This window comes from Bos indicus x Bos taurus, chromosome 19, assembly GCF_003369695.1.
Source record: "Bos indicus x Bos taurus breed Angus x Brahman F1 hybrid chromosome 19, Bos_hybrid_MaternalHap_v2.0, whole genome shotgun sequence".
Lineage (NCBI taxonomy): Eukaryota > Metazoa > Chordata > Mammalia > Artiodactyla > Bovidae > Bos > Bos indicus x Bos taurus.
Window position 1 is genome coordinate 31,429,087 of NC_040094.1, and position 14,855 is coordinate 31,443,941.

A 14,855-nucleotide genomic window follows, 5' to 3' on the forward strand; every position below is an offset into this window, starting at 1 on the left:
CAAACTCATATCCATTGAGTCGGTAGTGCCATCCAACCATCTCATTCTCTGCGTCCCCTTCTTCTCCTGCCTTCAATCTTTCTCAGCATCAGGGTCTTTCAAATGAGTCAGTTCTTTGCATCAGGTGACCAAATTATTGGAGTTTCAGCTTCAGCATTAGTCCTTCCAATGAATATTCAGAACTGATCTCTTTTAGGATGGACTGGTTGGATCTCCTTGCAATCCAAGGGACTCTGAAGAGTCTTCTCCAACACCACAGTTCAAAAGCATCAATTCTTCTGTGCTCAGCTTTCTTTATAGTCCAACTCTCACATCCATTGACCACTGAAAAAACCATAGCTTTGAGTAGATGGACCTTTGTCGACAAAGTAACGTCTCTGCTTTTTAATATGCTGTCTAGGTTGGAAGTGATTTTGGAGCCCCCAAAAATAAAGTCTCTCACTGTTTCCTTTGTTTCCCCATCTATTTGCCATGAAGTGATGGGACCAGATGCCATGATCTTAGGTTTCTGAATGTTGAGTTTTAAGCTAACTTTTTCACTCTCCTCTTTCACTTTCATCAAGAGGCTCTTTAGTTCTTCGCTTTCTGCCACAAGTGTGGGTCATCTGCATATCTAAGGTTATTGATATTTCTCCCAGCAATCTTGATTCCAGCTTGTGCTTCATCCAGTGCAGCATTTTCTCATGATGTACTCTGCATATAAGTTAAATAAGCACGGTGACAATATACAGCCTTGACGTACTCCTTTCCCAATTTGGAACCACTCTGTTGTTCCATGGCCAGTTTTAACTGTAGCTTCTTGACCTGCATACAGATTTCTCAGGAGGCAGGTCAAGTGGTCTGTTATTCCCATCTCTTTAGAATTTTCCACAGTTTGTTGTGATCCACACAGTTAAAGGCTTTGGCATAATCAATAAAGCAGAAGTTGATGTTTTTCTAGAACTCTTTCTCTTTTTTAATGATCCAGTGGATGTTGGCAATTTGATCTCTGGTTCCTCTGCCTTTTCTAAATCCAGTTTGAACATCTGGAAGTTCACAGTTCACATACTGTTGTAGCCTGGCTTAGAGAATTTTGAGCATTACTTTGCTCAAAGTAAGCTACCACCTGGGTAGCTTAATGAAATTGATACTGTGTAATTCCATTGTGGGCAGAGGAAATAAACAGCACACATGGGAACCTCACAACAATTCAAACTGCCCAGCCATCTTTTGTAGTGTTGCTGTATATATGCATGTGTGTGTATAAGATATACCCCACAATAGAATATTATGATTTTGTTTTAAACTGTTAAATTTCAGTTATTAGGAATTCATCAATTCTTGTTTTATGATTTAGACTATAGTCTATCTTGGGCTTCCCTGATGGCTCAGACAGTGAAAAGTCTACCTACAATGCGGGAGACTGAGGTTTGATCCCTGGGTTGGGAAGATCCCTTGGAGAAGGGAATTGCTACCCACTCCAGTATTCTTACCTGGAGAATTCTTTGGACAGAGGACTCTGGCAGGCTTCAGTCCATGGGGTCACAGAGAGTCAGACAACTGAAAAAGTAACACTTTCACTTTTCTTCATGGTCTGTCTTACTGGATGTTCCTTATGCAATGGACAATATGTTTATTCTTTAAATGTTGGGTGTAGTGTTCTATAAGCTATCAGCTAGTTCAAAGTGGTCGATAGTATTGTTCAGATCATCTGTGTGACTCCTCAGGTTTTTTCTCTGTTTGTTCTACCAATTACTGAAGCTAGAATGAATAATGAATGGGCAAAGAGTCGGACATGACTGAAGTGACCTATCACAGCACACAGCACACGTGGGAACCTGGCATCAATTTAAACTGCCCAGCCATCTTTTGTAGTGTTGCTGTGTATGTGCATGTGTGTGTATAAGATATACCCTACAATAGAATATTATGATTTTGTGTTTTAAAAACTTTTGGGGAAAATCTTTATAGTGTTTTGTATTTACCCACATAGTCACCATTTCCAGGCTTGTTTTCCACTTCTGCAGAATTGAGTTAACACCTATGGTCATTTCTCTTGGGCTCAAAGAACTTCCTTTAGTATTTCTTGCAGTTCAGATATGCTGATGACACGATCTCTCAGTTTTTGTTTATCTGAAAGTGTCCTTCTTTCACCTTTGTTTTTCAAGAAGAGTTTCACTGAATATAATATTCTGTGTAGACAGTTCTATTTTCCTTTCGGAAGTCATTTCATAATCTTCTATCCTTCAAACTTTATGAGGAGAAGCCAGCAAAATGTGTATCTTTGTCCCTTTATATGTAATGTATTGCTTTTCTCAGGTTACTTTCAATAGATTCTAAATGGATTTTTTTAAAATAAATTCTTTGTGTTTTTTTCATTTAACCATGATGTGCAGAAATAAGTTTTCTTTGTATTCAGGCTGCTTGAAGTTTGTGATATTTTTATCTGTTTTTCACCAAGTTTGACAAGTTTTTAATCAAATTATAACATTCTCATCTACTAATTCCAACATCTATTTTATTTTCTGAGTCTTTTTTAATGTGAAAGAAGTTTATTTTTTTCTCATAAAATAAGTCTAAGAAATAAACATCCCAGGATTGGTATGACAGTTATTTTCTAAGTCTGTTTTTACTGATTATTTTCTCTCTTGGTTAAATGTCACATTTTCCTGCTTCTCAGCATGTCTAGTAATTTTTTATTATGTTCTAGACATGTTGGATGCCACTTTGTAATCTGGGTGTTATATTTCCCTTAAAGAATTGGTGGTTTTGTTTCAGTAGGCAGTTAGCTCACTAGTGGTCAGCTTGATCCTGTTGAAGCCTTATTTTAAGCTTCCTTGGGGAGAATCTAAAGAAGCCTTACTCTAGAATAGAGCTCTAATCCTAAAGCATTGCATTTCTGGGGTCTCAACTGAAGTCCTGGGTTATCTGTTATCTTTTCATTATTTCTGATAAAACACTAACATTTTCCGGCACTATATGACCTTCACAAACCCATTCAACTTAGAGTCTCCAGTAACTGTTCTCTGCCTAGCCTTGCAGAATCTTGCCCTAAATACATACAGCTTAATGCTCAGTCAGAGACCCAAGAGGACTCAGCAGCCTCAGCAAATCCCAATTTCTGTCTTTTTCTGTCCAGCAGGAAGGGTGCTCTAATTGACATCCACTTCTCTATGCCATGCTTTGGAAAGTGCCTCCAGGTAGAAAGTCAAGTGGTTGTGAGGCTCACCTTGAATTTTCCTTTCTCTTAGAGATCATATCCCAATACTATTATCCAGTTACCCAAATAATTATTTCTTGTATCCAGTTCTATAGTTGTTTGTAGCAGAAGGTAAAGTCTGATCTCATTCTTCTGTCTTAGCTAGTATCAGAAACTTGAGCTATTTCTTCCTGGTTTGTAGAAAATTCCAACATGTTTGCTCCTTGTACCATAGTAGACTTGATGTAGGAAGGTACAGTTAGCCATCTTGATATGGTGACATATCAAGATATAGAACAGCTCTACAAGGCAGTTATAACAACTATGAGTTTTTAACTGTAGAAGCAAACAGACGTGAGCATGTTAGTAAGACCTAAGAACAAGCCTGCATTGTCACTGTGCTGTCATTTGCAGATGATGGACTCCCACTAAATCTTTAAACTTCTTAGGAAGCAAAGGGGTAGGTAATGCATTTTAGAAAATTTTAGAGTTTTGACATTTAAAAGCAGAAAAATGAGATTTACAATCTGGCAGTGTTTCCTAAAGGGGTAAGTGTGAGTCACCTAGAAAATTTACTTTTGCAAAGTGGTAGCCACTTTCTTTGAAGATATAAGATAAATGGAAAGTTGCTGTAAAAAAGGCTGAATAATGAAAATGATGGTGAGTAAATGGGACACCTAGACTTGCCATACTGCCAGGTCGGAGACTGTACCATGTAAAAAGAAGGAGAGAGAGCCTGTGTGTTTGTTTCTGTGTGTGCGTTTTCCAAGTCAGTATGATAAAAGTTTTTACTTAAATGCCAACAATACTCTCCAACTCATTTCTCTTTCTATTTATTTTATTGAAGTATGATTGATTTACAATGTGGTAGTTTCTGCTTACAGCAGGGTGATTCAGTTATATGTACACATTCTGTTTCATACTCTTTTCCATTATGGTTTATTACAGGATACTGAGTAAGTTCCCTGTGCTGTACAGTGGGACCTGTTGCTCATCCATCCTGTATGTGATAGTTTGCACCTGCTAACCCTGAACTCCGATTCATCCTTCCCCCACCCACTGCCCCTTGGCACACACACATATCTCTTCTCTGTGTCTGTGAGTCTGTTTCTGTTTGGTAGATAAGTTCGTTTGTGTCATGTTTTAGGTTCCACATATAAGTGATGTCATATGGTATTTGTCTTTCTCTTTCTGACTTATTTCACTTAGTATGATAATCTCTAGGCTCATCCATGTTGCTGCAAATGGCATGATTTCATTCTTTTTTATGACTGAGTAGTATTCCATTATAAATATGCACCACATCTTCTTTATCTATTCATCTATCAATGGACATGTAGGTTGCTTCCTGTCTTGGCTATTGTGAATAGTGGTGCTATGAACATCGAGGTGCCTGGATCATTTCGAATTAGAGCTTTGTCTGGATATATATCCAGGGGTGGGATTCACTCCAGTTTATTTCTCCTTAGAAAGAAATATTTCTCCTTTTCTAGGAAATGCTTTACTTGCTTGAACCTAGATTTCTTATGTCTTGAACTGTAATGCTCTTTACCTTTAGTATTCATTCTTCTGCCCACCCTGCCTTCTGCTCTGATGCAGTTTCCTCTGCAATGTCAGTCAGCATCTATGAGGCACGCGCTGCATCCGTCAGCATCCCTCCTGAGAAGCTGGCCTGACCCCATCCTCCTTTCTCAGGGAGAGGTTGCAACATCGTATTTCCATCATGGATTAACTTTGTGTTCCTTTCAAGCAAGGGTTACACGCATTAGATAGGAATGGATCTGATACACATATACAGGCATCTCTCATTTCATTGTGCTTAGCTTTATTGTGCTTCACAGATACTGCATTTTTTTTTCAATTGATGGTTTATTGCAACCTTGCAATGAGAAAAGTCTAGCCACGCAATTTTTCTCTTGTCAAATTTTTGGCAATTCTTACAATATTTCAAACTTTTTCATTATCATCATACTTTGTATCTGTGATCTTAGATACTATTGTGAAAAGATAATGATTTCCTGAAGGCTCAGGTGATAGGTAGCATTTTTTAGCAATAAAGTATTTTTAATTAAGATATGAATATTCTTTTTGTAGACATAATATTGCACACTTAATAGAGTAAAGTATAGTGTAAACATAACTGGGAAACCAAAAACTTTGTGTGACTGACTTTATTGCAATATTGGCTTTATTACAGTGGACTGGAGCCAAACCTGCAGTATAGCCAAGGTCTGCCTATAATAGAAGACTCTTCACAACAGGGCAGTTTTTCTCTGTGTGTTGTCCTCATTCCCATTCATGATGATAAGAGCAGTCCTTGCATATTATTAAACATGGTTTATATCTGCTCTTCTTTGTTTTGTAGGAAAACCTGGGTCTTTTTTCAGCAGATTCAACTTCTGATATCTGGAAAACGTATGTTAACTACATTGATGATATGTTGCTGGATGGATTCTTTCTTGCCATTGAGTGTTCCCTCAAGTACCTCCTGGAAAATACTGGTATTTAGTGGCTTATGGATGTGGGTTATTACTGGGAAGATAACAGCCATAGCATCTGTTGAGTTACAGTGAAGTGCCATTGAGTGCTCGGTGACTTTTCCCAAAAGGTGTGAACACTTTGTGAAGTGTACACAGTAAAATAGAAAAGGCATTGTGTCTCTGTAATTGTTCAAAGGTAAAACACTTCTCCCTCTCCAAAACCCAGATGACAAACCAGGCTCTAACACAGTGAAACCCGTAGCCAGGGTGAAAACACAAAAGCCGATTTACTCTAGGGAACTCCCTGGCAGTCAGTAGCTAACACTTTGCACTTCCAGCGTTGGGGGGCATGGGCTTGATCCCTGGTTGGGGAACTGAGACCCACACACCTTATGGCATGGCCAAAATAAATAAATAAATTTCATGGTTTAAGCCAAATGTACTCTATCTCCGTGGCCTTTTGAGAACACAGGGAGTTTGTAGCAGCTGGCTTATGTAGAAGAAACAGATGTTTTTCTGTGTAAAAAAAAAGAGAGACAAGAAGCTGGGGATGAGATAGCTTTCAGAAGGGAAAGGTATATTAAGGAGGCAGCGGGCATTCTTTGAAGCTGTTAAAAGATAGCTAAGGGCTTCAAATTTATGGTTGATACACAGGGCCAAAGATTTTATAGTAAAGGCTAACCTTGGTTAGTAAATGATGGGATGGAAAGGGGAGAAGAGTTCAAAAATAAAGTTGAATTAAACCTTTCACATTCTGGTAGATTCTGACATGCTCAGCAAGACTGAAGGAAGAGGTGAGGATGAGGCTAGATGAGAGCTTAAGGCACTGAGTAGAACCCAAGTTAAATGCAGAGTTAGAATAGGTGGGCTGAGACCAGATCTGGGTATCCAGCCCCTGTAAGAAGCTGATGATGCAGAGAGGAGCAAGGCCAGCGCTGGGGTAACTCCACCCTATGGTCCTGGTAGGCGAAGTGACTGAGGTCAGAGGCAAGGTCTCTGCTTTCACAGTATAAGGAGACACAGAAGCAGGAAATGGGCTCAGGCCTAGTCAACAAGGTGGGAGATCACCTTCTAGAACCTCGGGCAGTGAACACAGGTGCCAAGACTGGGGAGCTGGTTCCTAGGGACCAGTGCCAATGGTGCTCATCTTAGTGAACTGACCCAACCTCGTCTGATAGTGGAGCTCGGAGACTCGCCACTCAGCTCTCCTCTAGAAGTTCTAGGAAGATGCTGCAGCCACACTTGAGTGCAGGCACTGCACGGGGGACTTGCCCCGGCTCAGTGTCTGTCCAGCCTTCCGGATCTGGGCTGTCTGATGTGTCACGTGTCCTCCTCTCATGGGAAGGAGAGCCAGGGAGCAAGAGGGTGAGGACAGGGGATGGTAGCCAAAGTCATCTTCCCTCCGTGGAAGTAGGAGGAAGGGAACCCACGCCCTCCACAATGTATCGGCAGTTAAGGGGCAGGAGCTGGCCTTAGGAGCCACCTGAGGTATGGTTGAAATGAAAAGGCGCTGGTTATCAAGGGGAGGTGAAGGAGCCTGAAGAGAACGGCCTCTAAGAGGAAAGCCACCGTGACCCTTCACCATAGCCCAGCTGGACAACTTCAGTCACCTGGTCCACCTTACTGTCTCCACCTCTCACACTTGGCCAAACCAGTACCATTTCCATGGCTTGGTCTGGCTTCCCAGCCACCTCTCAGAATCCAGACCTTGCCTGAGTTAACTGCTACCCACTCCGTCTGGAAACATTCTTCCTCTTCTCAACTCTTAAAGAGATTCACTTGTGCCAAGGATGTGGAACCACCAGGCCATCCAGTTTGCACGGTAATTGTGTTGGTATTGCATCTGACATAGGGATTATGGTTTCCTGTGGAGTTTCCCAGGTGGTGCTAGTGGTCAAGAACCCGCTTGCCAAGCAGGAGACGTAACAGATGCGAGTTCAATCCCTGGATCAGGAAGATCCCCTGGAGGAGGGCGTGGCAACCCACTCCGGTATTCTTGCCTGGAGAATCCCGTAGACAGAGCAGCCTGGTGGGCTACAGTTCATAGGGTGACAAAGAGATACAGCTGAAGCGACTCAGCACACACAGGCCTCGCCTTCTGCAAAGGTCCAAACTCTGTGGACTGTATTTCTCTCTAAATAGATCTACTTCTTGAGAAGAGGGAGGCTCATGAGGGAGGGGAGATATAATTATATATAATTTATATATATATATATAATTATGACTGATTTGTGTTGTTGTACGGCAGAAGCCAACACAGCATTGTAAAATGATTATCCTCCAATTAAAAAATTAAAGAAATAAATCCACTTCTTACCTAAAATATATATGTATAAGAAAATAAGTGGTTATTAATAAGAGTCTAAGCATTTATCTTGTAATTGGAACATCTTATTCCATATTATATTTTGATTTAAATTTAGCAAGGCAGTTTAGTCTAGCAAGTAATCAGGAATTTGTTAATTATTTATACTGTTTTTAAAAATTTTATCACTACAGGACTACAGAATTAAAACAAGTCCTATTTTTACAGAAAAGGAGCAGATGGGGAGGGATTGTGACTGCCCTTTTTTTCCAAGCCTACACGACCTTGGACAAGCACACCCTTGTTCCCCTAGTGGCTGCCGATGGAGTTGCCTGGTTTGTGCTCAGGATGATGTCCGCCGCTTCCAAGAAACTGGCTTTGCAAAACCAACACCTTCTCAACCAGAGGCCGTATTGCCCCACGGGAAGCTTTGAGAATGTGGAAGCGTTCTGACTTGGGTTGATCAGTCACAGGACGTGCTCTCTAAGGACAAGGAGAGTAAATGCCCTGCCATGCTCTGATGCCGGAGCTCCAGTATTTTAGCCACCTGATGTGAAGAGCCAACTCATTGGAAAAGACCTTGATGTGGGAAAGATCGAGAGCAGGAGGAGAAGGGGACGACAGAGGATGAGATGGTTGGATGGCATCGTCGACTCAGTGAACATGAATTTGAGCAAACTTCAGGAGACAGTAGAGGACAGGGGAGCCTGGGGTGCTGCAGTCCATGGGGTCACAGAGTGGGACATGACTGAGCAACTGAACAACAGCAGCAGTTCCAGGACAGCCACGCACAGGGAACTGGCCTTCAGAATGCCAGCGGTCAGTCCCCGTGTTGATCAACGCTGCAGGACTGCCACCTTCACCTTTTCTGGGGTTTTAGCAAAGTTTATATTTCTATTTGCTCAGACCGGAACAGCAGCTCTAAAGGAAAGAAACGCTCGGAGTGCTTTCAAATCAGTGTTGCATTTTTGCCACTTACCCACTGTCTCCTGTTTGTTTTCTTTGTATTTCAGAAGGTAAGGCAGGACTCACCCCGATATTTGAAGCCCAGCTGAGCTTAGCCATCCCAGAACTGGTTTTCCGTCCGTCACTGGAGCCTGGCGTGAAGGGCGGCTTCTACGACCTGGTGGAGGGTCTCGTCACCAGCATCTTCAGCATGGCGTCCTTGGTGCCCCGGCTTTCTCCTGAGAGTGGCTCTCCCCACTATCAGGTACTGGCTCTGCGAGCATCTCCCCCGCCCTCCCACCAGCCTGGAGGCCCCTGTGAAATGCTAATGTTACCCATCCACTGCCATCTTGCTCCCCCAGGGGGACTTGGAGGCCAGGGCTGACCTGGCGGGCCTGCGGGCCGAACTGATGGGGCGGGTGCAGGCCATGATGGCCCTCTGTGGCGACTACCGCAGCACCCTCAGCCAGTACTCCTGCCTCTACACGGAGGACCGGAAGGAGGCTCTGGGCCAGTTTCTGTTGTACGGCCGCGTGCTCACAGCCGAGGAGGTGGAAGCCCACGCCGAGGACGGCATCCCAGAGAATCCTCCCCTCCTGCATCAGTTCAGGGCGCAGATCGACTCCTACGAGAAGCTCCATGACGATGTGTGCAAGCTGGAGCCTGTCCGGGTCTTTGACAGCTGGATGAAGATCGATGTGCGGCCCTTTAAAGCATCTCTGCTAAATATAATAAAAAAGTGGAGCCTCATGTTCAAACAGCATCTCGTGGACCATGTCACTCACAGGTAACAGGGTCCTTCTAGCTTTCCTTCCAGCTTCCTGGGCTGTCGGGAACACCATGTTTTCAATCGATTTGACATTTCCCCCCATAGGTTCACTGGTTAAATGAAAAGTTAGAACAGCTAGATGGAGGTTCCAAGCTTTTGGACACCAGCAGTAACTTTAGTCCTGTCCTCTCGTTTGTCCATCAGACCTGGCCTCTTCCTGTTTTGTTTTCTCTCCGGCGCCCAGTGTCCAAAAGGCGCTCAGTACGCAGTAAATACTGTTCGAGACGATAATAGCCGGTCAACCCTCCCTGCGCAACTCTGGCTGCGAAATCTCTTTAAGCCTGAGAAGCAGAGGGTGTCTAATGGGCCTCTTAGATTTTATTTCTCCCATTTACTCCTTGTCTTAGATTATCCAGCTGTGCAGCATGGAAGTCCCTAAACCTACATGCCCCTGATGCATTTTTTTTCCTTATAATTTTATTTATTTATGGCAGTGCTGGGTCTTCATTTCTGTACGGGGTTTTTCTCTAGTTGCAGAGAGTGGGGGCTGCTCTCTGGCTGCATATGAGGGCTTCTCACTGCAGTGGCTTCTCTTGTTGCAGACCATGGGCTCTAGGGTGTGCAGGCGTTAGTAGCTTTGGCTCTGGGGCTTGGTACATCTGGGTGATGAGCTGCTTCACCCCATGCAGGGTGGGGTGGGCACACGGAGAGGGATCCAGCCAGTGATGGTTTAGGTCGAACCCCATCAGAGAGCCCCTGTAATTGCCCAGGTAGACACCATCAGGGTTGAGCATGGGTGTGACCTTGAAGACCAGGTGCTCCCACAGAACATGAGCAATAGAGTGCTGGCTTATGAGGAAGTCAGTGATCCCCTGACAGACAAATGAAGAGGGTGTTTCTCCTGGGTGGACTTGTCCTGTGATGAATACTACCTTCTGCTCCCTCCCAAACATTGTCCTTCTCGGAACTCTGGCTGTGCATCTGACTGGATCTGAAACTCTGCCTGTTCCCCCGTGGACTTGGACCCTCTCCCAACTCCACCAGCCCAGCACTAGACTCTCAAAGCCTACCGCTGGGCCTAAAGGTAGATGAGATAACACTTGCCCTTCAGTGTGGCCTCCAGACTCTTCCACCCCGTTCTCTCTCAAAATCACCATCTCCACTGAGTTCTTCCAGACGGTACTGACTGCCACCTGTCTTGGCTGCAGTCACTGGCCAAGCTCTTAGTCATGCCTCCCCTTCGTTGTCCGGCTCAGTCTCCCTCTCCCATCCTTCTGCTGATAATCATGCTCAGTGACTCAGCATCCACAGGGTGTCTTCATCACACCTGCCTCTTGTTTTCTCGACCTCTCTCTCCAATGCCTTTCCCTCCCCACCCTTCTGTTCTGTGCTGTGCTCTCGGTGGAGTGGAGGGAAAGGTGAGCAAATTCATGTTTCCCCTTCAAACTCTCAGGATGAAGCGTTCTGTCCCCTGACCACCACCTGGTGTCTTTCCAGCTCTCCTACTTGGCAGCGCTGCTGTGCAGAGTTCTTCAGACCCATCAGTTCCCAATCCACTGTTCCCGACACTTGATCAGGACAGCTCAGTGTTTATCACCCGTGCTCCCCAGCCCTGTCCCCACCTTGTAAAACCCCGACTGTCTGAACTCAGCACTCCACGTCTGTACCCGAGCAATTCATCCTGATGAAGGAAAAACACGCCAGTATTCTGACCAATCTCAGGTTAAATTTATGAACATAAACTTTAAGCAAGCCCTGAACATTTTCACGTATGCTTCCTGACTCCTCCAGATGCTTTTTTTTCCTCTCTTGCCTTAAGCCTCAAGTATCTTCTCTGCCCTTTTAGCCTCGCCTCTCATTTCCCTGGAAAATGAGAACCAATCACCAGAGATCTAACTCAGCTTTTCACCAATAAATCTACCAACCTACCTGCATTTGAAGCCGTACGTTCAACTACCTCTTCTTTTACAGTGAATGAGCTGCTTTTCGAACTGTAGCCTCCTCCTTATCTACTTGAAGACTGACCTCCTTAAACACTGCCTTCATTCATTCTCCCCATCATGCAAATATATTGTCTTATCTGGCCTCTTAAAAAAAAAAAAAAGAAGAAAGAAAGGAACACAGTCCCAGGAGTGCTCCGCTATGGCACCCTTTCTGTGCACCCTACTTCACAGCACAGTTCCTCAAAAGGTGTCTCTATACTTGATCCCTGAACTCTTTTTGTCTTCCATCCTCTCTCTTCAAGAAGTTTTATTATAAAATGTAATATACATAAGATTTAGAGAAAAATATTAAATACTCAGATTTTCCTTATCCAGTGAAGAAACAGGACATTAGCTATATTTTAATATTCCCTTATGGAAGGACTTGTACGCATTGCTGTATTTAAAATGGATAACCAGTAAGGACCTACTGTGTAGGAACTCTGCTCAATGTTATGTGGCAGCCTGGATGGGAGGGGAGTTTGAGGAAGAATGGATACATGTATACGTGCAGCTGAGCCCCTTTGTTGTTCACTGAAGCGATCACAGCATTATCAGTTGACTATAGTGTGTGTTAGTCGCTCGGTCGCATCCGACTATTTGTGACCCCATGGACTGTAGCCTGTCAGGCTCCTCTGTCCATGGGATTCTACAGGCAAGAATACTGGAGTGGGTTGCCATTTCCTATGCTCCAATACAAAATTAAAAGTATTAAAAAAAATAAAATATAAGTTTTAAACAGTGTGAAAAATAAATTCCCTTATGGACTCTTCCCTGATTAAATCCCTCTTCCTCCCTGCCAGTTGTTAGCCCTGCCCTAAATGTAACCTAATTCTTTTTTCATGACACATATATGCATATATATGTATATATATTTGTACACACAGACACACATATATTGAGATTTGCATTTTAAGGCTATAAAAATGAAACAACATTGTATGACTGTATATCTCTCTGTGTCCTGTCTCTCTCACTCAGCCTTGATGCTTGAGATTCATCCATGTTGAGAGCGTAGCAGTGGTTCCTTCATTTTCACTGCTACAGAGTATCACATCATCTGAATATGCCACAGTTTATCTATCCATGCAGTGGTTGACATGGCTGGTTCAGATGGTTTCATCCCAACAGGATTTCGATGAGTTCTCGTCTACAGATATCGCAGTGTACTCAAGCCAACATCCCTCTAGGGTGTGTGCCTGAGAGTGGAATTGCCGGATCAGTGCGTGTGATGCCCGCTGTCTACCAGGTGCCTCAGCCATGTGTGAAGGTGCCTGCAGCCCCACACCCTTGGCACCTTTTGATACAAACTATTTAGTGCTGGCCCTTCTGGTGGGAGCTTAGTGGTATCTCATAGTGATAAATATCTTACATTACTCTATGAATAAAGTAGCTCATCTTTCTGTGTTTTGGGATGAGTCATTATGTTTCCTCTTTGGTTATTCATAGCCCTTGACCATTTTTTATTGGACTATATCTTTTCCTTTTTTATATTGGAAGTAACACATATTTTAATTCTTTGGTAGTTGTATATATTGCAGATTTAGTCTCCCATTTTGCAGCCTGTCTTCCCTCTGCATTTATGGTATATTTTGATGAAGGGTTCATTTTTATGTAACCAGATGTGTTCATCTCTTCCCATGTTGTCGTCTTTTCTCTTGTTAAATCAACCCTTTCTTGTCCTGAGATCCTAGTGATACTCTCCTGTGCTGCTGCTGCTGCTAAGTCGCTTCAGTCGTGTCTGACTCTGTGCAACCCCATAGACGGCAGCTCACCAGGCTCCCCAGCCCCTGGGATTCTCCAGGCAAGAACACTGGAGTGGGTTGCCATTTCCTTCTCCAATGCATGAAAGTGAAAGTGAAGTCACTCAGACTCTTCGCAACCCTATGGACTACAGCCTACCAGGCTCCTCTGTCCATGGGATTTTCCAGGCAAGAGTACTGGAGTGGGGGTGCATCGCCTTCTCCGATACTCTCCTATATCCTTACCTAAAAGTTTTACTTTTTGTGTTAAGTAGCTCTTTGTCTGTCCCTGCCTTAATATGAAACTGTCCTAATTATCATAGCTCTGTAATAAATCTTAGCTTCTCAGGTGGCTCAGTGGCAAAGAATCTGCCTGCCAATGCAGGAGATTCGGGTTTGATCCCTGGGTCAGGAAGATCCCCTGGAGAAGGAAATGGTAACCCACTCCAGTATTCTTGACTGGGAAATCCCATGGATGGAGGAGCCTGGAAGGCTATAGTCCATGGGGTGGAAAAGAGTCAGATACCACTTAGCGACTGAACTACAACAATAAATCTAGACATCTGGCAGTGGAGTCCCCACCTTTTTCAGTTTCATTAGGGATGTCTCAACTTGGCCCTTACTATTTTACATACATTAAAAATCAGTTTGTAGAAGAAAAGATTCCATTGAGATTTCGATTATATTTGCTGTGACTGTAGATCATTTTGAGTAGAATTTTCTTCTTTATAGTACTGAGTATTCCTAAGAACATATTATCTCACCATTTATCTTCTTTAATGTCTCTCAATGAAATTTTATAATCATTACCTTTAAAAGTATTTTCACATCTTAAGATTTATTCCTTAATATTTTATTTTTTGTTTCCTAGTATAAATCATATTTTCCACAGAAATGAATTGATTTTTGTATATTGATTTTGTATCAAGCAGCTCTACTAAGTAGCTTGTTAATTCTAATAATTTATCTGTGTACTCTTTGGGATTTGCCATGTACATAATCATCATCTACAAATTTATGGAAATTTTATTTTTTCCTTCCCTTTTGTTTTTAATGTATTTATCACTATTTATCTGATCACCCTGATTAGGATTGTCAGTATAATATCGGATCAAGTGATAATAAGTCCTTGTCTTGTTCCTGTTCTTAAAGGGGATGCTTTCAACATTTCATTACATGGTATAATATTCTGTGAGGTTTTTTTTATGGATTCTCTTTATCTGATTAAAGATGTAAACTTCTAGTCCTAATTTGTTAAGAGGATTTAGCATAAATGGTTGTAACATTTTCTCGAGTGCCTTTTCTAACTCCATTAACATAATTCTGGTTTTTTTCCCCTCAGTATGTTAAAGTTGTGAATATATTTTTTGGTTTCTAATACTGAACCAATCTATCGTTACTAAGATAAGCCAAACACAACATATTGTCTTTTTCAATATATCCATTGGTTGGTT

General features: G+C 42.8%; 1 protein-coding gene across 2 annotated transcripts in view; it reads left to right on the forward strand.

The window, feature by feature from the left end:
• The window catches only part of DNAH9 (dynein axonemal heavy chain 9), a 285,309-nt gene that overhangs the window by 49,422 nt on the left and 221,032 nt on the right, over positions 1–14,855 (forward strand). For both annotated transcript variants that reach the window (XM_027516812.1, XM_027516811.1), the window contains exons 15-17: positions 5,544–5,679; positions 8,977–9,173; positions 9,271–9,695. In XM_027516812.1, the coding sequence (XP_027372613.1) occupies positions 5,544–5,679; positions 8,977–9,173; positions 9,271–9,695 (758 nt within the window). The remainder of the gene's footprint in view (positions 1–5,543; positions 5,680–8,976; positions 9,174–9,270; positions 9,696–14,855) is intronic.